Source organism: Salmo trutta, chromosome 22 (genome assembly GCF_901001165.1).
Source record: "Salmo trutta chromosome 22, fSalTru1.1, whole genome shotgun sequence".
Lineage (NCBI taxonomy): Eukaryota > Metazoa > Chordata > Actinopteri > Salmoniformes > Salmonidae > Salmo > Salmo trutta.
Window position 1 is genome coordinate 28,076,669 of NC_042978.1, and position 27,878 is coordinate 28,104,546.

Below are 27,878 nucleotides of genomic sequence, written 5' to 3' on the forward strand. Positions count from 1 at the left end.
GAGAAGAGACAGAAGACACATCAACCAATCAGTCAAATGTATTTATAAAGCCCTTTTTACATCAGCCGATGTCAAAGTGCTGTACAGAAACCCAGCCTAAAACCCCAAACAGCAAGCAATGCAGATGTAGAAGCCCGGTGGCTAGGAAAAACTCCCTAGAAAGGCAAGAACCTAGGAAGAAACCTAGAGAGGAACCAGGCTCTGAGGGGTGGCCAGTCCTCTTCTGGCTGTGCTGGGTGGAGATTATAACAGTACATGGCCAAGATGTTCTAACGTTCATAGATCACCAGCAGGGTCAAATAATAATAATAATCACAGTGGTTGTAGAGGGTGTAACAGGCCAGCACCTCAGGAGTAAATGTCAGTTTACATGATCGAGAGGGATGGAGAGCAGTTGCTTCGCGAGGTATCTCTACCTGAAAATACATGATCGTAGTTGGTAATCACCAGTCATAAAAGTATGCCTTATTTACTTTGAAGAATTACTAAAATTGTGATTTTTCAGACAGCATAGGCAGCAGCTCTATAGAGATGAGATGATGAGTCGATAGAGATGGATTATTTTTACATTAAAGTAAAGTAATGTGAATAAATGATGGTTAATAAGTGATAAGCAGTAATGGACAGTCACTACCATCATGGTACTTTTATTCATTGCTTTATTCTGTGTTGTTACAGCATTCAACTCACATAATGCAAAGTGCACGAATCCCTCAGCACTAGGAGAGACACACTCATCCAACCACAGCAGACTATATCTGACAGCATGGTTTAGCTCCAGACCTATAACCTGCTCATGGAGGGTCACAATTACTAACTGGGATTGCTGGTCTAGAAGGCCTCTGAAAGGCACACAGACCCTGGTCTTAGAATACAACCGTGTTAACAGGACTCAGAGGGATGGTTAGGAAAGTTAGAAGAATAGAAAGTGCTGAACAGCTTTCTCAGGTTTCAGTAGTGATGACAGCAAATGGCCATTGGAGGGCAATCAAACCTAAAAAAGAAAGACATCCCTTGAGTGAATGGACCATCTTTGCCTTGAATTATCAGTGATGAATAAAGCTGCACCAAAAAGCAGTGCATGTAACTGTCTAACGTCAGATAGTGACAAACTCTGTTTGCAGTGATTCAGCCAATCTTCTCACTAGAGAACCTTTGCCAGGTTGGAGAGTACAGGGAGAGCTGAGGATAACTGGAAGGTGGTGGAATTTGTTCCAGGTGATAAGTATGCTGTGAAACTCACAGGTATTATACCTGGTTCACATCACAGCATGAAAAGGCACATTTAAAGGTTGAACACTCCAGTGCACAGTTCTGAAAAAATACATTTTCTGGAAATTTGCGGGCAAGTGTCTACCATATACGGCCCTGCACATGTCCTGTATATTTGTATTTGTATTTATTATGGATCCCCATTAGCTCAGCTACTCTTCCTAGGGTCCGGCAGAATTAAGGTAGTTATACAATTGTAAAAACATTACAATACATTCATTACAGAATTCACAACACACTGTGTGCCCTCAGGCCCATATTCCACTACCACATATCTAAACTCAGCCAAAAAATAAACGTCCCTTTTTCAGGACCCTGTCTTTCAAAGATAATTTGTAAAAATCCAAATAACTTCTCAGATCTTCATTGTAAAGGGTTTAAACACTGTTTCCCATGCTTGTTCAATGAACCATAAACAATTAATGAACATGCACCTGTGGAACGGTCATTAAGACACTAACAGCTTATAGACGGTAGGCAATTAAGGTCACAGTTATGCAAACTTAGGACACTAAAGGGGCCTTTCTATTGACTCTGAAAAACACCAAAAGAAAGATGCCCAGGGTCCCTGTTCATCTGCGTGAAGGTGCCTTAGGCATACTGCAAGGAGGCATGAGGACTGCAGATGTGGCCAGGGCAATAAATTGCAATGTCCGTACTGTGAGATGCCTAAGACAGAGCTACAGGGAGACAGGACGGACAGCTGATCGTCCTCGCAGTGGCAGACCACGTGTAACAACACCTGCACAGGATCGGTACATCCGAACATCCCACCTGCGGGGCAGGTACGGGATGACAACAACAACTACCCTCCAGAATGACAATGTCACCAGCCATACTGCTTGTTCTGTGCATTATTTCCTGCAAGACAGGAATGTCAGTGCACAGCCATGGCCAGCGAAGAGCCTGAATCTCAATCCCATTGAGCACGTCTGGGACCTGTTGGATCGGAGGGTGAGGGCTAGGGCCATTCCCACCAGAAATGTCCGGGAACTTGCAGGTACCTTGGTGGAAGAATGTGGTAACATCTCACAGCAAGAACTGGCAAATCTGGTGCAGTCCATGAGGAGGAGATGCACTGCTGTACTTAATGCAGCTGGTGGCCACACCAGATACTGACTGTTACTTTGATTTTGACCCCCGCTTTGTTCAGGGGCACATTATTCCATTTCTGTTAGTCACATGTCTGTGGAACTTGTTCAGTTTATGTCTCAGTTGTTCACTGTTCAAATGTCTCAGTTGTTCACTGTTCAAATAAACCTACCATTAAAATTATAGACTGATCCTTTCTTTGTCAGTGGGCAAACGTACAAAATCAGCATGGGATCAAATACTTTTTTCCCCCACTGTAGTGTTGAGGGGTCCATGGGATCTAGGTTGTTTTGATGAATACTCCCCTGCCATGATCCGTGTGGCTCTCCAAGTAGCTCTGGTCCCTCTCCAAGCGGCACTGTTGTTCTTGACAAAGGATAGAGAGCATCTCACTCTGGAAGTAGGAGAGGGCTTGACAAACCACACTCGTTTGCCATTTGCAGGCCATACTCCTCATCGCTCATCAGGTCAACATTAACTCCAGTCCAAATGTCTCTCATCTTCTGCAAGCACTCTGGACTGTGCCTCCAGAAGCAAAAAACAAAGAAAACAATAGAACACAGTAAACAAATACATCAGTCTCATGTCATGCATATTCATATAATTAAAGTCTGAACTTTACTTTAAAGCCCCACCAACCCCAGATTGAGAGATATTAAAGTGGAATTCTAACCTTTGACATATATCACTCTGACCTTGATGGTAGTTCCCCCCCAAAATGTTTGATATCTTGTGAAATTACTGAGATTATTGGTATTATTGGACTATTGTGAAAACAATAGTTGAATTCCATCCACCTGGTTGAAACGGGCTTCACTTGCCTTTGGCTCTGTGCACTGGATGTATCACACCCAAAGGTCATTATAATCAAACAAGATATGCAAATTGTGCATGTGATACTGGCAATGTACAGAGCTACAGGCATGTGGACTAGAGTAGGACACAGATTTTTTGCCAAAATGTGTACCTAGCTCATGAATACTGTTATTTTCTGTAAAACAGTCAATGCAGTTCTGATACGGAGGCATTTAGTGTTACGACAAAGTACAGCAATCAGTGATTAATAATGGAACTTTGGGGGCAATAGCAGCCACTCTACACCAGGTGGGTGGAATTCAGAGTCTGTTTTCATTCTACTCTTCTAGACTCATATATACAGTATAACTTGAAACATATAATAGGGCCATGTATGCACTTTGTATTCCAAAGACCAGGAGTAATACAAGAGTAATAAACCTAGTGTTACACAGAAGCTTCCTGTACAAGCAAATTATGAAAGAGGCCTGTGTATTAAATGGGAGAAAACAAACATGAACAACTAGCTAACAACAACATACGCTAGTTTGTAGCACCTAGCATTGAGCTAGCTAACTTTAGCAGACCGTAAGATAGACTTTTCATGAAAAGTAAACTTAGAAAATACATAGAATTTGATTGGTTCAAATGAGCACATCTAATACACTTAATTTGATCCTTGCTTTGTAAAAAAAAAAGATATAACAGAAATAAAAATCACCTGAGATACCATCTTGTTTTACATACAAAGTTAGATAGCTTAGCTAGCCCACTCATTTTCACTCGGTCAAAACACTTACATTATAATTACATTATGATTATAATGTACATTATAATGCACAATTGGGAATTTACTATCCCAGAAATTCACATATCCCATATCACACAAGTGTTCGGGGATGTGTGGGAGTGTGCAGGAAGGCATAGAAAATTCCCACCCACAACCGTGCACCTCAAATATCATGGGAATATATCAGATCCGATTTCACCCAGAAATTCTGCTTTTCATGCAGTGCATTATTTCAGCTCCAATGTCTGGCAATGCCCAGGAATATAAATCCAATTAAACTGCCTGCTATTTTTAAACCTCTGTCCTAAGAGCGACAAGGAATGCCTGGGCTTGTTTTGGTTCTGATATGAATGTCCCTAAAATAGAATTGTCTAAGCACCAAAGACTCTAGTGCCTCTGAATTAGGGAAGATAATCACACTGTATTATGTCATCCAGTGCATCCATTTCCAAGCAACTTCACTAATGGGTATTTTACAAACAAGAGTGCATCAACAAAAACTTGTATTTGTTTGGCCAGATCAAATTACTGTAAACATTCAGTTTCATAAGTCTACCTCACAACTCAAGCAAGTATTTCTCTGGAGTTTGGGGGGTCAGCACTGGGACAAATAGCATGTCACCTGTGTGTTATCTTTAATGTTGTTCAGTACTCCTTGGTATTGCAATATAAATGCAGATACACTATAAGGACCTGTTACACCTAATCTGCAACATTTCAATTACAGTTCTCTGCTGTTCTCTTTAAAAATAGATCGGACAATTTTAGATAATGATGCATAATAGCCTACTTATCCCAGGGGACCTTTAAAAAAAGATATGCTCGGTTCCTACACTTAGGAACTGCAATTTGTTTTTTTTGTTGCCATAACATTTTCTGGGAAGAGGTTGCTTCTGGGATTAGTTTGTTCCAAGAAATTAAATGTATTATTCTGCTTTGAAGGTTGTATATTTATCCTTATGTCTATTTGTGAGGAAGAACACTTACATTATATTATTTTAGCAGAGACACTTAGAGGAACAATTAGGGTTAACAAGGGAACATCGACTGATTTTTCACTTAGTTGACCAAATCAAACTTTATTAGTCACATGCGCCGAATACAACAGGTATTTCACCATAAGTGAAATGCTTACTTACGAGCCCCTAACCAACAATGCAGTTTCAAAAAATACAGATAAGAATAAGAGATAAAAGTAACAAGTAATTAAAGAGCAGCAGTATAATAACAATAGGGAGACTATATACAGGGGGCTACTGATACAGAGTCATGTGCCGGGGCACCGATTACTTGAGGTAGCATGTACATGTAGGTAGAGTTATTAAAGTGACTATGCATAGATGACAAAAGAGAGTAGCAGTGGTGTAAAGGGGGGAGGGGGGCAATGCAAATAGTCTGGGTAGCCATTTGACTAGACGTCCAGGAGTCTTATGGCTTGGTGGCAGAAGCTGTTTAGAAGCCTCTTGGACCTAGACTTGGTGCTCCGGTACTGCTTGCCGTGCAGTAGCAGAGAGAACAGTCTATGACTAGGGTGGCTGGAGTCTTTGACAATTTTTAGGGCCTTCCTCTGACACCGCCTGGTATAGAGGTAGTGGATGGCAGCAAGCTTGGCCCCAGTGATGTACTGGGCCGTTTGCATTACCCTCTGTAGTTCCTTGCGGTCGGAGGCCGAGCAGTTGCCATACCAGGCAGTGATGCAACCAGTCAGGATGCTCTTGATGGTGCAGCTGTAGAACCTTTTGAGGATCTGAGGACCCATGCCTTAGACCATGTTAGTTTGTTGGTCTTTGACACCAAGTAACGTGAAGCTCCTCCCTGTAGGCTGTCTCGTTGTTGCCGGTGATCAGGCCTACCACTTTTGTGTCATCGGCAAATTTAATGATGGTGTTGGAGTCATGCCTGGCCGTGCAGTCATGAGTGAACAGGGAGTACAGGAGGGGACTGAGCACGCACCCCTGAGGGGCCCCTGTGTTGAGGATCAGCATGGCGGATGTGTTGTTACCTACCCTTAACAGCTGGGGGCGGCCCGTCACGAAGTCCAGGATCCAGTTGCAGAGGGAGATGTTTAGTCCCAGGGTCCTTAGCTTATTGATGAGCTTTGAGGGCACTATGGTGTTGAATGCTGAGCTGTAGTCAATGAATAGCATCCTCACATAGGTGTTCCTTTTGTCCAGGTGGGAAAGGGCAGTGTGGAGTGCAATAGAGATTGCATCATCTGTGGATCTGTTGGGGCGGTATGCAAATTGAAGTGGGTCTAGGGTTTCTGGGATGACGGTGTTGATGTGAGCCATGACCACCCTTTCAAAGCACTTCATGGCTACAGACGTGAGTGCTACAGGTCAGTAGTCATTTAGGCAGGTTACCTTAGTGTTCTTGGGCAAAAAACATGTTGGTATTACAGACTTGGACAGGGAGAGGTTGAAAATGTCAGTGAAGACACTTGTCAGTTGGTCAGCGCATGCTCGCGGTACACGTCCTGGTAATCCGTTTGGCCCTGCGGCCTTGTGAATGTTGACCTGTTGAAAGGTCTTACTCACATCAGCTGCGGAGAGCGTCTTCCCGGGAACAGCTGGTGCTCTCATGCATGATTCAGTGTTACTTGCCTCGAAGCGAGCATTGAAGTAGTTTAGCTCGTCTGGTAGGCTTGTGTCACTGGGAAGCTCTCGGCTGTGCTTCCCTTTGTAGTCTGTAATGGTTTGCAAGCCCTGCCACATCTGATGAGCGTCAGAGCCGGTGTAGTACGATTTGATCTTAATAATCCTTTCGGTTACTGGGTCAATGCTCTTAACCACTAATCTACCTACTGCCTATTTGTGAGAAAGGTCCAGTGTCAGTGTGATGCTTTTCAATGAAACAGCAGCGTCATCTGCTAGCCTTCCTATGGTGTTCATTGTGGGTAGTTTTGCTCTGATTGTCCATACAATGCATTTGGAAAGTATTCAGACCCCTTGACTTTTTCCACATTTTGTTGCAATACAGCCTTATTTTCAAAATGTTCCCCCTCATCAATCTCTACAAAATACCCCCTAATAACAAATCAAATACAGGTTTTAGAAATTTTTTTCATATATTTGAAATATTCCATTTACATAAGTATTCAGAACCTTTACTCAGTACTTTGTTGAAGGGAAAGGGGATACTTAGTCAGTTGTACAACTGAATGGCTTCAACTGAAATGTGTCTTCCGCATTTAACCCAACCCCTCTGAATCAGAAAGGTGCGGGGGGCTGACTTAATCAACATCCATGTCTTCGGCACCCAGGGAACAGTAGATGTGGGTTAACTGCCTTGCTCAGGGGCAGAACGACAGATTTTTACTTTGTCAGCTCAGGGATTTGATCCAGCAACCTTTCGCTTACTGGCCCAACGCTCTAACCACTAGGCTACCTGCCCCTTTGGCAGCAATTCCAGCCTCGAGATTTCTTGCGTATGACGCTACAAGATTGCCATACCTGTATTTCTCCCATTCTTCTCTGCAGTTCCTCTCAAGCTCTGTCAGGTTGGATGAGGAGCATTGTTGCACAGCTATACCTCTCTGACCAAGGCTCTTCTCCCCCGATCGCTCAGTTTGGCCAGGCGGCCAGCTCTAGGAAGAGTCTTGGTGGTTCCAAACTTCTTCCATTTTAGAATGATGGAGGCCACGGTGTTCTTGGGGACCTTCAATGCTGCAGAAATTATTTGCTACTCTTCCCCAGATCTGTGCCTTGACACAATCCTGTCTCGGAGCTCTACAGACAATTCCTTCGACCTCATGGCTTTTGTTTTTGCTCTGACATGCACTGTCAATTTATCTTATATAGACAGGTGTGTGCCTTTCCAAATCATGTCCAATCAAATGAATTTACCACAGGTGGACTCCAATCAAGTTGTAGAAACATCTCAAGGACGATCAATGGAAACAGGATGCACCAGTCTCATAGCAAAGGGTCTGAATACTTATGTAAATAAGGTATTTCTGTCCAAAAAATAGTTTTCACTTTGTCATTATGGGCTACTGTGTGTAGATTGATGAGGGAAAAAATGCATCACTTACCAGATTTATTACCGGATTTATGTAATTATTATAGGGATTTATGTAATTATTTAATCGGTTATTTAATGGAGTTATTTAATTAGTGACATGTTTCTTGCCCTTTTGACATTCATCATTAGCATCATTTTTCTGCTACAAAGCTAATTATGCAGATAATTATTATAATTATGTGTAATTACAATAATGCGGCAGATGCAGACACTCAGGGCTGTAATCATGATGAGGCAGAACCTCTGACCTCACTAACTATGATTCCAGATCAGATCTGGCCTGGTTAGGCACCCTGTTCTGGCTGTTTTCACTGATTCCAGATAACTTGCACTACTGTGCCCTAGTAATGCTCTAATGCCCACAGAGACAAACGGACAGAAGGATGGACAGACGGACGGACATACACGTTTACACAGTCATTCCACATAACTATACACACATACTGTACCCACCCACATTGTTGTCTGTGGCCCTTGAGGAGCACATAACTCGAATTGCTCCAGGGTCGCCGTTGATAATAGCAGACCCTGGCAGTGACTCCACTCTCCGAGGGTGTCTCAAGGAGAGTTGGGATAAGCAAAAAACACATTTCCAATTCACACATGCGTATTAATACACGTATTAATACACACTTGTACATGTGTGAAATAGGACAAATTCTTCTTATTATTATTATGTGTCGAGCTAAAGGAGCCTGGCTTGCCTACTAGCCCTCTGTACTGCATTGTTGGGCGCAGTGTGCTAGCAACTAGAATACACAGTCGGCTGTCAGAGTGCATTCACTTGATCTGCAGGGAGGGAGGGAGAGAGAGAGAGAGAGAGAGGAGAGGATAGGAGAGGGAAGATTCAGTAACAGGAGGGAGAGAGGGAGAGAGAGAGAGAGGAGAGGATAGGAGAGGGAAGATTCAGTAACAGGAGGGAGAGAGAGAGAGAGAGGAGAGGAGAGGGAAGATTCAGTAACAGGAGGGAGAGAGAGAGAGGAGAGGAGAGGGAAGATTCAGTAACAGGAGGGAGAGAGAGAGAGAGAGAGAGGAGAGGAGAGGAGAGGGAAGATTCAGTAACAGGAGGGAGAGAGAGAGAGAGAGAGAGGAGAGGATAGGAGAGGGAAGATTCAGTAACAGGAGGGAGAGAGAGGAGAGGATAGGAGAGGGAAGATTCAGTAACAGGAGGGAGAGAGGGAGGGAGAGAGAGAGAGAGGAGAGGAGAGGGAAGATTCAGTAACAGGAGGGAGAGGGAGGGAGAGAGAGAGAGAGGAGAGGAGAGGGAAGATTCAGTAACAGGAGGGAGAGAGAGAGAGAGAGGAGAGGAGAGGATAGGATAGGGAAGATTCAGTAACAGGAGGGAGAGAGAGAGAGGATAGGAGAGGGAAGATTCAGTAACAGGAGGGAGAGAGAGAGAGAGAGAGAGAGAGAGGAGAGGATAGGAGAGGGAAGATTCAGTAACAGGAGGGAGAGAGAGAGAGAGAAGATTCAGTAACAGGAGGGAGAGAGGGTGGAGAAGGGGAGAACAGAGAGGAGTGGGTGAGGATGAGTAAAGAGAGACACTATATATCCAAAAGTATGTGGACTCTCCTTCAAATTAGTGGATTCGGGTATTTCAGCCACACCTGTTGCTGATAGGTGTATAAAATCGAGCACACAGCTATGCAATCGCCATAGGCAAACATTGGCAGTAGAACGGCCTTACTGAAGAGCTCAGTGACTTTCAACATGGCACCATCATAGGATGCCACCTTTCCAACAAGTCAGTCAAATTTCCAACCTGCTAGTGTGGCCCTGGTCAACTGTAAGTGCTGAAGCGCGTAAACATTGTCTTTCCTTGGTTGTAACACTCACTACCGAGTTCCAAACTGCCTCTGGAAGCAACGTCGGCACCATCATTTTTCATCACTCCAGCGTTGGCTGGAGTGGTGTAGAGCTCTCCGCCATTGGACTCTGGAGTGATGAATCACGCTTCACCCTCTGGCAGTCCGACAGACGAATCTGGGTTTGGCGGATGCCAGGAGAACGCTACTTGCCACAAACAATTGTTGGTTAAAGGCTGTAAGTAAGCATTTCCAGGTAAGGTCTACACCTGTTGGCGCATGTGACAAATAAAGTTTGATTTGATTTGCATAGTGCCAACTGTAACGTTTGGTAGAGGAGGAATAATGGTCTGGGGCTGTTTTTCATGGTTTGGGCTAGGCCCCTTAGTTCCAGTGAAGGGAAATCTTAACGCTACAGCATACAATGACATTCTAGATGATTCTGTGCTTCCAATATTGTGGCAACAGTTTGGGCAAGGCCTTTTCCTGTTTCAGCATGACAATGGCCCGGTGCACAAAGCGAGGTCCATACAGAAATGGTTATTCGAGATCGGTGTGGAAGAACTTGACTGGCCTGCACAGATCCCTGACCTCAACCCTATCGAACACCTTTGGGATGAATCGGAACAAAGACTGTGAGCCAGGCCTAATCGCCCAACATCAGTGCCCAACCTCACTAATGCTCTTGTTGCTGAATAGAAGCAAGTCCCGCAGCAAAGTTCCAACATCAGTGGAAAGTCTCCCAGAAGAGTGGAGGCTGCTGTAGCAGCAAAGGGGGACCAACTCCTTATTAATGCCCATGATTTTAGAACGAGATGTTCGGCGAGCAGGTGTCCACATACTTTTGGTCATGTAGCGTACGAGTCTTCCAGCATGTCAGAATTGTTTTTCTGTGGGAGAGAATTAACTCAAAGCTGGAGATGATTAGGAGGGTAACTCAATGTCAGAGCTGAGGAAGGAGTCACAGAGTTTACCAACACTGACACACACAAAACAAATACAAGTCTCTGCACACTCAAAAACACAGACAAATGTCCACACGTGCACAAACATACTGCACATTCCCACAGCCAGGCACGTGCACACAGACACACACATATAATACTATAACCCTTAAAAAAATCACAATGGCAAACATTGAATAGACTTTTTCTGATGCAGATGCTTCCCCAACGTGAAGACTATCTGCTAGAACTCATGACGTATTGACTTTAGAATCTACAAGATGTGCTGTCGGGTCAGAACTTCTCTGCAGGCTTCACCAAGCACATTCCAATATGAATAAAACAAAGGCATTCCTTCCTCCTCTCCTTTGTGACTGCTGTAATACAGAGCAGATGAAGGAAGGAGAGGATAAAGCAAGGTGTCTAATAGTACTGGAACTGTTACGCCCTGACCATAGAGAGCCCTTGGTTCTCTATGGTGTTAGTTTATATTTTCTATGTTGGTGTTTTTGTATGGTTCCCAATTAGAGGCAGCTGGTAATCGTTGCCTCTAATTGGGGATCATATTTAGGAAGCCCTTTCTCCCACCTGCATTTGTGGGATATTATTTTGTTGAGTGCTGATGTGCGCTTCACTTTCGTTGTATGTTTATTGTTTCTTAGTTGAAGTTTCACGGTAATAAATACGTGGAACCCAACACACGCTGCGCCTGGGTCCGTCTTTCCACACGATCGTGACAGGAACATTGTCTTTCTCTGTCTCCCCCCCCACAGGCTGTTGTCCAGTTTGTTGTGTTGTGATGCTGCGTTCATGCACACCCTGCCTGGTAAACATGATGTGACAGAGGAACTGACAAGCTTGAGAACAAGGGAATAAACTGTGTGTGTGTGAGACTAAGGGGCAAAGGAAAACAAGGACTGTGGAGAATGTGAAAGAACTGGGGTGAACAGAGGTAATGAGGAAAGGAGGAGAAGTGGGTAAAGGAGGATAAGAGGACAAAGGGAGAATGAGTAGCTGGTGAGGGGGTTGAGAACACAAATACAAAGAACATGACTAACAGAATCTTTGAAAAGCCCAGTGCCTCAGTTAATAAAGTATTTTTATTGAACAGAGGAAAGGGAAATCCAAGAAATACTCAGACTGTGGTTCTCATTAAAGAATATCACTAGTAAAGTGCACTTTCAGTTTACAAACAATTCATTAGAATTGCGAGTTATCTAGTGCCTGGATCTCCCTTTAACTTCTACTCTTATCAAACCAAGCTATAACAGTACTTGTCCATCTCCAGGCACTACACCAGAGTCCAACCGGAGTCTTGTTATAGATTGATAAGACCACATTGAGTGCATTGACAGAGCTCGAGAGAGATGCGTTTAGACAGGTAGCCCAATTCTGATTTTCTTTTCAATAATTGGTCTGAACAAGAGCTGATTTGATTGGTTAAGAGACCAATTTGTGGAAAACTGATCAGAATTGGGCTGCCTGTTTAAAGTTAGCATAACGGTGTGTGCAGAACAATAATTGGAAGATTAGCACACACAATATCTCTGCTCATCATAACCCATTTAAAACTCCTCAAACAGTGCTGGCTAGTGTCCTCATCTACTATGGTTCTGTTAAGCCTGTAATGAACAAAACCTCAATGTGACTGACTGATTGTGTCTCATCGATTGTGTTACTATTGTGTGATTATGTGATTGACTGACTGATTGGTTTATTGTAAAGCAGCATCATATTACTAAACAGGGTTTGTTTTTAAGTAACTACTCTCTTAGTGCTTTAGCTCCTAGGTTTTAAAAAATATATTTCCTATATATTTTATCAGTCTTTTATACATAATGTATATATACACTTGTATCTTAGCAGGGAAAATAGTGTTCTGTTACAGTTCTTTTCCAGTTTTGCAAGGTCATTATAGACTCCAGTTTGGCACATATTACTAATCATCGACTTCATCAGTTATACTAACAGAAGGAGATAGGCAGTTATGCACTCTCTCACACATTACATAAAATGCTGACTCACATAATAAGGAGAGGGCACTGAAACACACACATAACAACCCAAATCATCTCTATTTAACACTTAGCGAGATGCATTTGAGTCGGTATTCTTCCAGTATCACAGTGAATTTGAGTGCCACAGGACAGTGAGCAGCAGTGCTTCTTCATATACCTCTATATGGACCTTTGATATGGTTATAGTCTACAGTACATGGTCCTAACCGTATGGGATGGTAAACCACGTCTCTATGAACCACTGGTCACCTTAACACAACTTGTCAGTGTCTGCCAGGCACAGCTTCTGAGTAAACAACATTGGTTCCAAGTCAAGTACCTAACAATGGGGGGGACAACTATGCAAAATAACAAGGTGTTCCAAGAACACATGTAAAGACACCAATATTTCAACATAGGAATGACTAATATTAATATTCAGACTATGGTGTAGCTGCAGAAGAATAAACATCATACCAACATTATGTTGACCGCTGCCCCATAATGCACCTAGCAAAAGAGTTCCACTTCCTTTGATCATCTCACACAGATACACACTACCGACTGGGAGGAGACTAGCTGGTAGCAAAGCATACCAACATTTAATATCAACATCTATATTTTCTTCAAAGGGAAGTCGACATCTTATCAGCTCACTTGACTTCCTATTGCACCAATCTCACTGTGAGAAACACTCCTTTTCATGATACCTGACAACTGTGGATTATCTGGTTCTTTCGACAGGGTCCAGCTATCCACATACTTCAAAGTAAAGCTACTAAAGACGCTGTCAACCCCATAGAGCTCTGTATGTATATTACCTACACCAGTGTTTCCCAACTCTGGTCCTCCAGTACTCCCAACAGTACACATTTTAATTGTAGCCCTGGACAAGCACACCTGATTCAACTTGTCAGCTAATCATCAAGACCTCAATGAGTTCAATCAGGAATATTTGTCCAGGGATATAACAAAAATGTGTACCATTGGGTGGTACTCGAGGACTGGAGTTGGGAAACACTGACCTACCGGACTCAGTGAGGGGGAGATGTTACATATACAACAAGACAAGATGGAGTCTGGATGGGTCAAGCCCTGAGACACAATCTCTTCCACCTACCAGAACAGTCAACATTATAACATTAGAAATAAATAAAGAGCAATAAATAGCGTTTTACAAAACAGGGATTAGACAGAAACCAAACTAATCTACAGACTAGTAGAGATGTAGTTTGTGTCAGTGAGTGACTATGTTCTAGAGTGGGGGCTGGATCATTACATGGTTATAACTTGGGAGAGGAGCATTAGGGCCTGGGCCAGTCTCTGTTAGAGGACGGGAGTAGCACACACAGAGCTACATGCATCCTAGTCTTCTGTAGGACTACAATATCTCAGCATTACAATTAATAGGTTGGCTTGGTCACAACTCAAGTCAACTTGAATCTACACCAGCTCAAACAGTGAACACTGAAACATGCAGTTCAGCGACACCAGATGCATAGACTCTCTTTCAACTAGTTTATATCTCTCCCTAAAACTTCCATTCAATCCCAGCTCTAGCCATTCCCCAGGTAGAAGACATCTATGGGCTGGACATTGTAAATATAAGGTCACGGGATATCCCTACTAAAAGTATTTATGAACTTATGACATTGCGTGAAAATAGACATACTATACAGATATACAAATAATACAATCTTTCCCATAGCAGTCTGTACCTGTATCAGTCCAGCCAGCCTTTTATGCCAGGCAGACCCAGGGAGAGTGACCCATGGTGGGTCTTCAGACCTCCAGACCTGGCCCCATGCGGAGACAAAAGGGCATGACACACCAGCCCGTTGTAGCTTCTTTATGTTTCCTGCTCCTTGTTGTTGTGACTGTTTGTTTTTGTTTTTGTTGTTGTTGTTCTAAAGTGCTGTCCAGATGCTGAAGGACAAAAAGCAGTTTACACAGTCTTCCCATCATGCTGAACGCAGGGAGGGCGAGAAGGGGGTTATGGGAAATGAAGTCCAGGCAAACCCAGGGAAGGCAGTGGGACAGGGAATGGCGTTGGCACACGACTCAGAGAGGGGTCAGGGTCAGAGTTCCAATCCTTCTCTCTCTCTGGCTGGGTGTTTATTCCAGTTACTCCCTGGACTGATAGAAGAGGATGTATCCAGACTCTGAGTTCTTGGAGATGTCTGACGTCAACCCATAGAACTCTTCGATGGCCTGGGCATCGATTTTCTGAGCAAACCAGAGAGTGAGACAACAAATGATGAAACATTCTGTATGAGCCATATAAACAGGTCTGATGACCAACAAACATCGGTAATTGATAGTTAATCAACATAAACACATTTAGCATCTCCTAGCTTCCAAACACAGCCTACAAGCCACTGATGCAGACCTTTAGAACATCTACATTTTAAAAAGTCTAATAAATCCATGTAATATAGCCAACACCTTCACAATACATTCATTATTTACATTAGACAGGTCTAAAGAAACATGATATGAAGAAAATGTAGTCTATTTCAGAAGAATAGAATAGCATACTCTTCATTGTCCTTATGTTAGGTCCTGATCTGGCTATGCCATATGGCTGTGGGCTACACTAGTTAATTTAGCAGACAAGATTTGCTTAGAACGTTGTGGCATTATTTTATAGTATGACGAATACCATTGAACAAAGCTGAATAAAATCCAAACGATTTGAGGGAGTGCGCACATGCGGCTATTCTGTGTTGAGCGGATAAAATAAATTATTTTTTCTTAATTTAGAGTTAATAATGTAACATTAGTTGTTCTACAAACATTGGGCTATATGTTTGGATTTTTAATACATAGTAAAGCTGCATGATGCTACTCTAATGATGATTTGAAAAAGGCATGAGCTCTGGTATGAGCTCCGCTTTGTTTTTTTGCGCAGGCTGTACACACTTCGTCAGTCTCTCATTCACAATTACAATTTGACAAGCACTTGATAATGCCTCGAATTTCCCGGCGGAATCCCCTTTGTGTGGCCGTGATGTCCCCTAAAAAAATCCATGCCTTTTGCAGCCAGTGGCCGTTGTGCCCTTGGGCTGAATATAATAATTATAATTCCCATCTCCCGGAGTGCTGCGTGCTCCCAAGCACCTCTCACTCACATGTCTCTCCATCACGTGATCGGGTCTTTCTCACAGGCTACAAGTGAAGACAGACACGTCGGGGACGCAACTGCGCGTATCCTTATCCAATTCCGAGGTGCATATTGAAGATATTGGAAGAACTGTCCACATTTACTTTTCATCAGCCAACAAGATGAGTAGGCCTAACGAACAGCAAAAGCACTAGCCTATGTCAATCTACTATCCCCATAGTACAAAAGTAGACCCATTTTATTCTGTGCGAGAAATAAATAATCCAAACATAGTCTGGGACAGTAGTGAGATGCGATAGATCCCAAATGAATATACCCACAAGCATCAACAAAAAAGTTTTTATGCAATGAGGCTGACGTAACAGATGAGAACGTTTAGCTTAAAATGTTGATACGGCAGTAAGTGCGAACCTTCCATTAGTGGGAAAACACCATTATCAAAAGTGACCACAAATGTGATTATGTATGTAATGGTTATATTATAAAGGTGCATTTTTATGGTGAAAATGATCTTCCCCAAACTTGAAACTCACACACTGCTTATGTATACCAGTTAGGCTCTACACCCCTTGTAAAGTGGATTAATGTGCTTAATTTTAAGTTATTTGGCCACTTTAGTTGTGATACCAACCATATCAAAAGATATAGGCCTATGGGTTAGTCTACATGAGGTGTGCGACAATGATATGAAAAAGTCCCACAAAAAAAGGCATTGTTTCTTGTCTTACGCTGGGCATCATTCAGTGATAGTATATAATTCACAAGTGATAGGCTAATATTGTCATCCATCAGACTATTCTTAATTTAATTTTGTCTTCACATATACTAAATAATATGTGTGAAATTTGTTTTGATTTAGGGGAAGGGGAAAAAAATAAATGTTGTCTATGCACTTAAATAGCAAATGGAGGACGCTTTTCCCATGGTTAATTTTCATGCCAGCCAGGTAGGCTAGACTCCTGCTGAAAAGATAAGCAATATGCTTAATATTTTTTTTTAAATATGAATAAATATAGTAGGCCTAGCCTATAGAAAGCTGATGGGATCCTCCTCTTTTTAGTAGAGGCCATCGCTCTCATTTTCTCAAGGAATTGCATAGCCTATAGAAATGTTGAGCAACATGAGCTCATGGGCTCTCATGAAGAGTTTGATTAGATTTTCAAATTCATTTACATTGATGTCAGAGTGATTAGAGGGACAATAGAGTGCTGAGTACCAGCCAGTTAGCATGTTTGGTAGGCTACTAATGACCATCAGCAGCATCAGAGCTTGGAGAAGCCTAATTACCGTGACTAAACGGTCACGTGGAATTTGACTGCCTTCATGACCGCCGGTGTGGCGGTAATATGGTCACCATAACAGCCATAATTGAGACACACACCTCCACGATGTCATCATCAAACAGCAGCCAGAAGCCATGACTCTTCACTATGGTGATGTAGTGTCCTCTGTTGGGTCCACTGAGGAAGAAAGAAGGGGAAGCGGTGATATGAGAATAATATGGTGTCTATAGGTACAGTACATTTCAGTTTGGATACAATGTCTTGTGTGTGTGTGTGTGTGGCCTACCTGCCACAGTGGACGACCACAGCGACCAGGTCGTACATGCGGTCGAGGTTGACAGAGTCTCCAGAGGTGTTGAAGAGGCGTAGTTCCAGAGGGAAGACAACGCGATAGGACAGTTTGGTGTATCGGTGCAGCTGCTCCATGTACTTAAATCGCTTCAGGTGCAGGGCCAGGATCATAGGCAGCTTCTTTACACGCATCCTATAGGGACACACAGAGGAGTTATACACAGACTGACACAGACAGACAGACAGACAGACAGACAGACAGACAGACAGACAGACAGACAGACAGACAGACAGACAGACAGACAGACAGACAGACAGACAGACAGACAGACAGACAGACAGAGTGTACAGACCGTTTCTGGGCCTCCTGCTTGCTGCAGCATGTCTCACAGTAGTATTTGTATTCACTGCACAAGGTCTCTGTGTTACTGAAGTCCCTAGGGAACACAACACACACAGAGGGGACTGCGTCAGCCAGGCTGATACACAGAGAGGATGCTCTATCTACAGCAGGGTTGGCAAGTGTACAATAGTTCTAGTTGAGAAAGGTAACAGGTACAGTGCCTTCAGAAAGTGTTCACACCACTTTACTTTTTCCACACAACATTTGTTGTGTTGCAGCCTGAATTTAAAATGTATTAAATATAGTTTTTTGTCACTGGCCTTCACACAACACCCCATAATGTCAAAGTGAAATTATGTTTTTCAAATCTTTTACAAATTAATAAAAAATGAAAAGCTGAAATGTCTTGAGTCAATAAGTATTCAACCCCTTTGTTATGGAAAGCCTAAATAAGTACAGGAGTAAAAATGTGCTTAACAAGTCACTCAATAAGTTGCATGGACTCTGTGTGCAATAATAGTGTTTAACATGTTTTTTGAATGACTACCTCATCTCTATACTCCACACATTCAGATCATTGCAAGGTCCCTCAATCGAGCAATGAATTTCAAACACAGACTCAACTACAAAGACCAGGGAGGTTGTCCAATGCCTCACAAAGAAGGACACATATTGGTAGATGAGTCCAAATAAATAAAAGCAGAAACTGAATATCCCTTTGAGTATGGTGAAGCTATTACACTTTAGATGGTGAATCAATATATCCAGTCAGTTCAACGATACAGGCGTCCTTCCTAACTCAGTTGCCGGAGAGGACGGAAACCGTTCAGGGATTTCACCATGAGGCCAATAGTGACTTTAAAACAGTTAAAGAGTTTAATGGCTGTGATAGGAGAAAACTGAGTAGTTACTCCACAATACTAACCTAATTGACAGAGTAAAAAGAAGGAAGCCTGTACAGAATACAAATACTCCAAAGCATGCATCCTGTTTGCAACAAGGCACTAAAGTAATACTGCTAAAAATGTGGCAAAGCAATTCAGTTCTTTTCCTGAATACAAAGTGTTGTGTTTGGCAAATCCAATAAAACAATGCTGAGGACCACTCCCCATATTTTCAAGCAGAGTGTTGGCTGCATCATGTTATGGATATGCTTGTAATCATTACGGACTGGGGAGTTTTTCAGGATAAAAATAAACTGAAATAGCTAAGCACAGGCAAAATCCTTGAGGAAAACCTGGTTAAATCTGCTCACTGGGAGATGAATTCACCTTTCAGCAGGACAATAACCTAAAACCCAAATCTAGACTGGACTTGCTTACCAAGAAGCCAGTGAATGTTTCTGAGTGGCCGAGTTACAGTTTTGACTGAAATCTGCTTGAAAATCTATGGCAAGACATGAAAATAATTGTATAGCAATGATCAACACAACCAATTCCACAGAACTTGAAGAATTTTGAAAATAATAAAATGGGCAAATATTTTACAATCCAGGTGTGCAAAGCTCTTATAGACTTACCCAGAAAGACTCACAGCTGTAATTACTGCCAACGTTGATTCTAACATGTATTGACACACACAGGGGGTTGAATACTTATGTAATCAAGATACACTGATGTACAAAACATTAGGAACACCTTCCTAATATTGAGTTGCCCCCCCTTTTGCCCTCAGAACAGCCTCAATTCGTCGAGGCATGGACTACCAGGTGTCGAAAGCGTTCCACAGGGGTGCTGGCCCATGTTGACTATAATGCTTCTTACAGTTGTGTCAAGTTGGCTGGATGTCCCTTGGGTGGTGGACCATTCTTGATACACACTGGAAACTGTTGAGCGTGAAATACTAAGCAGCGTTGCAGTTCTTGGCACATTCAAACCGGTGCGCCTGGCACCTAATACCATACCCCATTTAAAGGCACTTCAATCTTTTGTCTTGCCCATTTACCCTCTGAAGGGGACACATACACAATCAATGTCTTCTTCTTCTTCTTATTATTATTATTCTGTGGATTTTTATGGCAACTTTAAGATGCATTACTGCCAACAACTGGACTGGAGAGTGGACCAGAGACAGGGAAGGTCTAAATCCTGCCCAATATTCTTGTGTCCCTAAGGAAACTAAATAGATAATTAAATACTACATCCCCTGAAGATTTCCCCAGCAGTTCACTTAATCTTGGTTCTTCAACCCCATTACTCCTCAAATCTAATAACAAGCGCTTCTTTTCCCTCCCATATTTCTGTCACTCAAATAGAATGTGTTCCACTGTCTCCATCTCCTCCTGACAATGATCACACCTCCCAGTCGGATGTTTCACCACCAATTTCAATGTACTATTGAGCCTTGTGCCCCCCATTCTCAGCCTTGTGACTACACTTTCCTCCCTTCTCTCTCGCCCTGAGGACCTCCCTGACCCCACCTTTTCCTGAATCTTATACAGGCGTCTTCCTTTTGCCAGCAGCATACCACCCTGCATCCTACTGCTGGCTTGCTTCTGAAGCTAAGCAGGGTTGATCGCTGGATGGGAGACCAGATGCTGCTGGAAGTGGTCTTGGATGGCCAGTAGGAGGCACTCTTTCCTCTGGTCTAAAAAAATATCCTTATGCCCCAAAGCAGTGATTGGGGACATTGCCCTGTGTAGGGCATCTTTCAGATGGGGTGTCCTGACTTTCTGTGGTCACTAAAGATCCCATGGCACCGGGTGTTAACCCTGGTGTCCTCGCTAAATTCCCAATCTGGCCCTCATACGGTCACCTAACCATCCCCAGCTTACAATTGGCTTATTCATCCCCCCTCCTCTTCCCTGTAACTAGTCCCCAGGTCGTTGCTGTAAATGAGAATGTCTTCTCTGCCAGATTACCTGGTAAAATAAAAAAATCCCTTCCTTTTCCACAACTCTTGCCATTTGTTTTTAACCACTATTTTCATCAGTCCCTTGGCTTCTGCTTTACTGATTGACAATTCCAACATTAGGATGTTCAAGAGCCTGCTTGGTGATAACATCCACCTCCTCATTCCCCTCTACTCCCACATGAGCTGGTACCCAGAGGAACATCACAAATACACCCTATCTGTCTCACCCTATACAAGCACAGCAAAACCTCATAAAATACATCCTGTCTACCATGAGATACAAAATCATTTGAGCTCATCAGTGCTGCACAGGAGTCAAGAGCAGATGACTACCCTGTCTGGTCTCACCTCCTCCGCCCACTCTGCAGCCAGGAGTAAGGCCATCAACTCCATTGTGTAAACAGATAAATGATCTGTTGCTCTTTTGTCACTGCCACCTTAAAGTCAGGAACACTAAAAGCTGCACCTGTCCTCCTTGTTTAATGTTCCTTAGACACATCTGTGAATATATTCAAGAAAGCATAGTACAGTGTTCCTAAAATGTTCACTTACAACTGAATCTACTCCTTCCTCAACATCTTTCACCCTCTCAAGCAACCCTAGATCTATCACTGGCTGAGGGAGACACCAGGGTGGGATAGCAGGAAGAACCACAGAGGGGCTAAACTCCCTCCCAAACAACCCCATCTCTATCGCCATGCCATTGCCGATCTACCCAAAACTTGGATTCAGATTTAGTTCATGTTCTCAGCACTCTAGGAGTACCTTTTTGGTAGGATGTGTAACCATGTGTCCTTTTAGATTTACCCAATATGTCATGGTTAGCTGTTGTCTTCTTAACTTTAACGGCATCTCTCCCAACTCTACGTGCATTCCTGCCACCCGGGAGGCCGTGAGTGCCGACAACATATTCTTAGGACTTGGGCCTAGACAATCCACATCTCAATTGTCTCAAGGCTTAAAAATCCTTCTTTAACCCGTCTCCTCCCCTTCATCTACACTGATTGCAGTGGATTTAACAGGTGACATTAATAAGAGATCATTGCTTTCACCTGGTCACTCTGTCGTGGAAAAATCAGGTGTTCCAAATATTTTGTATATCCCAGTGTCTATTAGTGTTGAATTTTTTATATATATATTTTTTTTTTACAAATATTTGAATTTTTCTTCCACTGACATTTGAGTATTTTGTGTAGATCGTTTACAAAAAATGACAATTAAATCAATTTTAATCTCACCTTGTAACACAACAAAATGTGGAAAAAATTCAAGGGGTGTGAGTACTTTCCTAAGGCACTGTAAATATTACCTGAGACAGTGTGTTATTGATGTATTCTGCTCTACGTCCACAGAAAGATCCAGAAAGTCCTCATCTTTGCTGCTGACCTGCCACATACACAGAGACAGGGAGGGAGGGAGACAGAGAGATGAGATGAATCAGTGCACTGGCCTCTTCATGGGCTGAAAGGCACTGATGCTGCCCTGCTCCGAGACCAGCTCACACGCTGGTACACGAGATGAGAGAGCGGGTCTCTTTGATGTGATGTGATAGGGTTGTAAGGATGTATCAGTGAGAAGCTGAGTGCCTGTAGCGTGATGAAGACGATTGTTAGGGGCCAATCTCTGCCTTCCGCTCTGAGAGTGGCATAATGGGAGGTCGGTGACACAGCCTTTGGGGGCTGTGTGGAGGATCTCTGTCAGAGCTCAGCTCACAATCTCCTCATCTCCTCCTTCATTACAGACAGAGCTAATCCCTCTGTGGGACGCAGGGAGGGAGGACAGGGACAACACTCACAGGGACTCAGAGGAACAGATGGATTGGTAGGGTACTGACAACGCATTACCAACACTGCTGAGGAAGGGTCTTGGGGGTTGAGTAAAAAAGCAAGACACACATTTTTGTGGACTGTAAGGAAAATGGGTCCATAAAGTATTCTTACATAAGTGTTTATGTCTCACATGACTTGGTGGAATTAGGACCACTATCAGAGAACATAAAACCCACTACCACAGAAACAACGGCCCTGATGGACTCACTGTCTCACAGTTGAGGCAGCGCGTCTCATTGGTCAACGTGCCCTTGAAGATGTCATGCACCCAGGTGGGCTCCGTGGTCTTGTTCTCGAGCTCGGTCTCCGTGGTGATGGCCGTTCCGTTGTTCTTGAGGCGTCCGTTCTGCTTCTCCTGCTTCTTCTCCTCCAGCAGGATGTCTGCCACCGTGTTCAGCTTCTTCTCCTCCAGCAGGATGTCTGCCACCGTGTTCAGCAGGTAGTTGAGGAACTCATGGGCGTCCTGCTGCATGTAGTTATCAAACAGGTCTGTAGGGGGAGACACAGGACAGGGGCTGTTAGGGCAACACTTGGAGGGTCTGTGTGGAGAGGTGGTCAGTCAGTCGACAGTCGTGTTCAAGGTGAATCAGGGCACATTGATGCACATGGACACACATAAAGCAGATACGTGTGTGAAAAGTGAAAGTGGAGAGAGAGAATGTGAAAGTGAGAATGAAAGAGAGAAGGCAGCTGATCAGTCCCTAGTCCACACAGAGATGTTCATTGTTCATTCATAGAGAGAGCTTCCTGGAGTCAGACTACTGAGAACAATCTCCCTCTATTCCAGGTTCATGCTCTGAATGACCTTACCGCCACCACAACATGCACCTGCCCTTCACCCGACAGTGACAACCACCTGACAAAAACACTTCCACTGCCCCTCTAGCCCTATCCCTACCCTCAGCTCAAAACATGCCTATCTGAGCTGAGAACTTGATTCAAGGCAACTGGTCTCAGCAGTCTTGACTTACTACCAACACCAATCATATGGCAGGTTTAAGCTATATAACATGGTAGCTATGATGGTATAACACCATAGTCCTCTAGTTGATTTGTCCCTAGGCTCAGCCCTCTCCCAGTCAGTCTAGGGCAGACAGTGATTGTATTTGGGTTTGGTGTCGTCTCTCTCACCATTCTCCTTGCGCAGGCGTGAGATGAACTTCTTGGGCGGGATGACTCCCACCTTTTTCTTCTGGGTGGTGATGCTGTGGAAGAGGTCTGCCAGACACGTGAGCAGGTTCTCCTTCTTCTTCTGCTGGGCCTTGTAGGCCAGCACGTTCTCCCGGAAGGGCCGGCAGAAGTACAGGGCCTGAAGCACCGAGTTACAGTAACAAGTGTTCCCAAACTGAGGGTCCACCCCGGCAGGGACAAACAGAAAGAGAGAGGGGTGAGAGGGGAACGGTAAACTTAAGATTGTAAACATGGAGAAAAGATGCAAACAGAATGACTGTCAGCTCAAACAGAGACTGTTTGTATACACAAGGAGAGATGCTTTGTGTTCTTACTAGGGATGCAAAATTCCGAGAACTTTCAACAAATTCCATGGTTTTCCAGAAATCCTGGTTTGAGGATTCCGGATTTCCTGCTTATTCCCTTCCGATGCCGGGAATCCTCCAAACAAGATTTCAGGAAAAACTGGGAAGTTATTGAAAGTTCCAGGAATTTTGCAAACCTAGTTCTTAGAACTAAAAAGTATATAAGATTAATGAATATAAAGCAGCTAAACTCTGCTTTGAGTATCAACAATATCCATCTGAAGGGTTGGCAAACAAACTAGTTGGTAACAGAAGCTCCTCAAAGATTTATTTTCTTGCTAACTGAAATAATATAACAGTGAAACAGACAAAACAACCTGCTTCTAATACAAAGCGTCAACACCAATCACCTGTCCAATGGGAAACATGACTCGGTAGTGACCTAGTGGACAGCTTGTTCTAAAAAGGACGCCAGTGTTCATAATGATCATCCAGAAGGTGACCGAGTGAATGACACTTACGTTGACCAATCCAAAGTAGTGTTCGTTGATTGGGAACTGCTCTGGACCAATGTCTTTCTCCAGAGCAGAGGCATTGGTGCCCTAAGGGAGACCAGAGAGAGAACACAAGTTCTAATGTGCACTGTCAAACATCCTTATTATGCATGAAATAGGCTACACATCATCATCTGGAGAGTCCCACTCACACGTGTCTGTTCTATCTGCTGCAAGTCATCTTGGCAACTATATAGCAGGGAACTGACAAACCAAAACCTCTTATAGAAAGGTCACATGCTGCACATGTCTATGTTTCACATAATAGCCTAACCTTTGCTTCAGATAAATGTCTAGATTATTTCTGACATTGACTGGCAGTCGACTCCAGCCTTTTATGGCTTTCATAAAGCTCGCAGTTTCCCATCACAAACCTTCCTTATTCATATTACTGGAAGTCAGGAATCCTTTGGTTTCATCGTCTGAGAAACTCAGTACCAACCTCTTAACTTGGGGGGGGGGGGGGGGGGGGGGGGGGAGATAAGTAGGCCTATTACAATGTAAAGATTCAAGAGCATTTAACATTCTCAGAGTGTAGAGACAGGCCACTTATCTCCTGACAGAGCCCATTGACTAACCAGAGCTCAGAGAGGTTCCAGATGAAGCCGTAGCTTTGTTGAGAGACTTCTGCTAAAGTTGCTTTAGTCTTTAAATCACTGTCATTTTCTCTCAGTCAAAGCAGAACAGAATACTTTGCTTTGTTGTCTCTGATATTCGTTGCGACTGAGTTCTCAAGCTTCACTTTCTCATACTTACACATGCACGTTCGCGCACACACGCACACACACGCACACACACACACACACATATCCCCAAAGATACATTAAGTGTTTTATCAAACTAGACAACATACACTTGCTTGTCTCATCTAAATAATACTGTTCAATCAAAGCATACAAACATTGGTACAAAGGAGAACAACAACAAAGACCAGATGATAACAATATAGGTCCCTTCATCACTAATCAAATGCTCTGTCACAATAACACTACTGAACTTCAAAACTTGACACTTTCCTCAAGTTTTTAATCTTTATCAACTGCCAGATTCAATAAACACATTCCATTTTGTGGCGGTGATGTTAGTAAAAAAAGGTAACACTACGTTATTGTCCTTATTAATGTGTAGACTAAATATTCATGCCCAGTGTAACAACTAGGAGTATTATAATTACTTGTTACATTGTACTTAGGCCTAATTACACAGTTATAAGGGCACACGAATGTAAAGTGTGATATAGGGACCTTCTAGATCACGTGTGAAACTAATTCCAGAGAGGGCAGATTGTCTGGGGGTTTTGCTCCACCCTTGTACTTGATTGATGATTCATTCAAGATAGAGCTACATTTCCGAAATGATGGAACCTTCCGCACCCTTTGCATCCCCGTCAAGCAAGGACCGGTGCTACAGCCGATCAGCTCGAGCCCCCAGGAGCAGTTCGACCATGACCCTCTCATCGTCATTACACAAGGTTCCCAACAGTGACTGCAGCAGGCAATATAGCGCTTTGGCTACTTACCATATTACAAATGGAGGCGATATTTCTGACAGTCATTTAGTTTACAGGGTCCCCCTCACCGTCATATTTATAAAATAAAAATGTTTCAAATGCAGGACGATACTGATTCAGCTAATTCGCAGCCGCAGCTAGAGGCCAGACTTCAACCCCACTACCCAGGCGTAAAAAACAGGCAATGAATGTTTGGACCAGAGACCAATCAGCACGGAATAAAAAATAAAGCAACATTTAACGCTGTTTTCACTTCATTATCGCAGACTACTACCGTATAATTTATCTAAAAAAACAGATGAGTGAATAGTAAACACACGAAGTTGCGTCAGGTTGATAGCAACGGATTACAAACACTGAGCTATAATATGAACGATTACAACAAGCAGCTACGTAAGGCAATGTACAACCCGCCCATCACAAATTAACTACTACCCCATTGCAAGCGATTGGAGCCCTCTGCTGTTTGATTGGCATAACAGACAGACTAATCGGATTGGGTTTGCATGAAGCAATGGATTTTGGGAGTTGTAGTGGACAGTTAGCACTAGTGGACAGTCGAGAACTAGTGGACAGTCACTGATTCATCATTTACTTGCACCAAATATTCACGTTACATTTTACACCAACGTTTGGACGGACATATGATGAAACTAAAGTCTGATTTTGCTCGCGTTATACTGGTTTGAAACTTAATTTACAGGCATATTTGCCATGAATGTTGCCTGTGTCTTTGAGAAACTATAGGAGACCCATAATTTTCTAGCAGTGTTGCCATGTTCGCGGTTCTCTGACACATTGTGCCACTTTGAAAACGATGTCGCGGGTAAAAATCTATAGGTCACCAGTAGCAGGTATTTTGGCTATTTCTTAGTTGCACCGCAGCCGCCAAGTCGTTTCTCTTAAAAAAAGTACACATTTAACTGACCTGCTGCTTACTGTGAAGCACGCTGTTGGAGACTCCTATGGTAGGTACACCTACAGCTCATCCCTTGGCAGTAGTACTGTATATTACTTGATCACTGACCTCAACCCAGAGTCTCTCAGAGGGTTCACAGTCAGCCCACAAACACCCCTATCAGATCACAGCAAAATCACAGTCTACCTGAACAGAGCAATTCTCAATCATGAGGCATCAAAGCCTAAGGAACTGTACAATATTAAGAAATGCTTTAGATGGAAGGAAAGTAGTGTAAAAACCTACAATGTTTTTGGGGGCAACAACAAATTCAATCCCTTTTACACAACTTCCTGGACAAAACATTTCACTGTAATAGTGAAGGTGTAAACTTGGCAGTAGAAAGCCTAAACAGTATATTTGACCTTTCAGCTTCCCTATCAAATCTAAACATTTCATGCAGACAACCTAAGAAAATGAACAACAATGACAAATGGTTTGATGAAGAATGCAAAAACCTGTCCAACCAAAAACATAGAGACCCAGAAAACCTGAGTATACGCCTTCACTGTGGCGAATCACTAAAACAATACAGAAATACACTACGGAAAAAGAAGGGACAGCATGCCAAAAATCAGCTCGATGTAATTGAAGAATACATACAGTGGCTTACGAAAGTATTCATCCCCCTTGGCATTTTTCCTATTTTGTTGCCTTACAACCTGGAATTAAAATAGTTTTTGGGGGGTTTGTATCATTTGATTTACACAACATGCCTACCACTTTGAAGATGCAAAATATTTTTTTTTGTGAAACAAGAAATAAGACAAAAAACTAAACTTGAGCGTGCATAACTATTCATCCCCCTCAAAGTCAATACTTTGTAGAGACACCTTTTTGCAGCAATTACAGCTGCAAGTCTCTTGGGATATGTCTCTATAAGCTTGGCACAGCTAGCCACTGGGATTTCCCCCATTCTTCAAGACAAAACTGCTCCAGC

The 27,878-nt window shown here is 43.1% G+C and overlaps 1 protein-coding gene across 1 annotated transcript; it reads right to left on the bottom strand.

Moving 5' to 3' along the window:
- Nucleotides 1-11,802: 11,802 nt before the first annotated feature.
- On the bottom strand, nucleotides 11,803-26,379 carry usp46 (ubiquitin specific peptidase 46). Its single transcript, XM_029707584.1, has 9 exons — nucleotides 25,990-26,379; nucleotides 24,438-24,518; nucleotides 23,573-23,786; nucleotides 22,650-22,930; nucleotides 21,922-21,998; nucleotides 17,770-17,853; nucleotides 17,412-17,609; nucleotides 17,224-17,302; nucleotides 11,803-14,944 (listed from the first exon to the last, which is right to left on the bottom strand). The coding sequence occupies exons 1-9, from the start codon at nucleotides 26,023-26,025 to the stop codon at nucleotides 14,843-14,845; spliced, it is 1,152 nt and encodes a 383-aa protein (XP_029563444.1). The 5' UTR covers nucleotides 26,026-26,379; the 3' UTR covers nucleotides 11,803-14,842.
- Nucleotides 26,380-27,878: the final 1,499 nt, after the last annotated feature.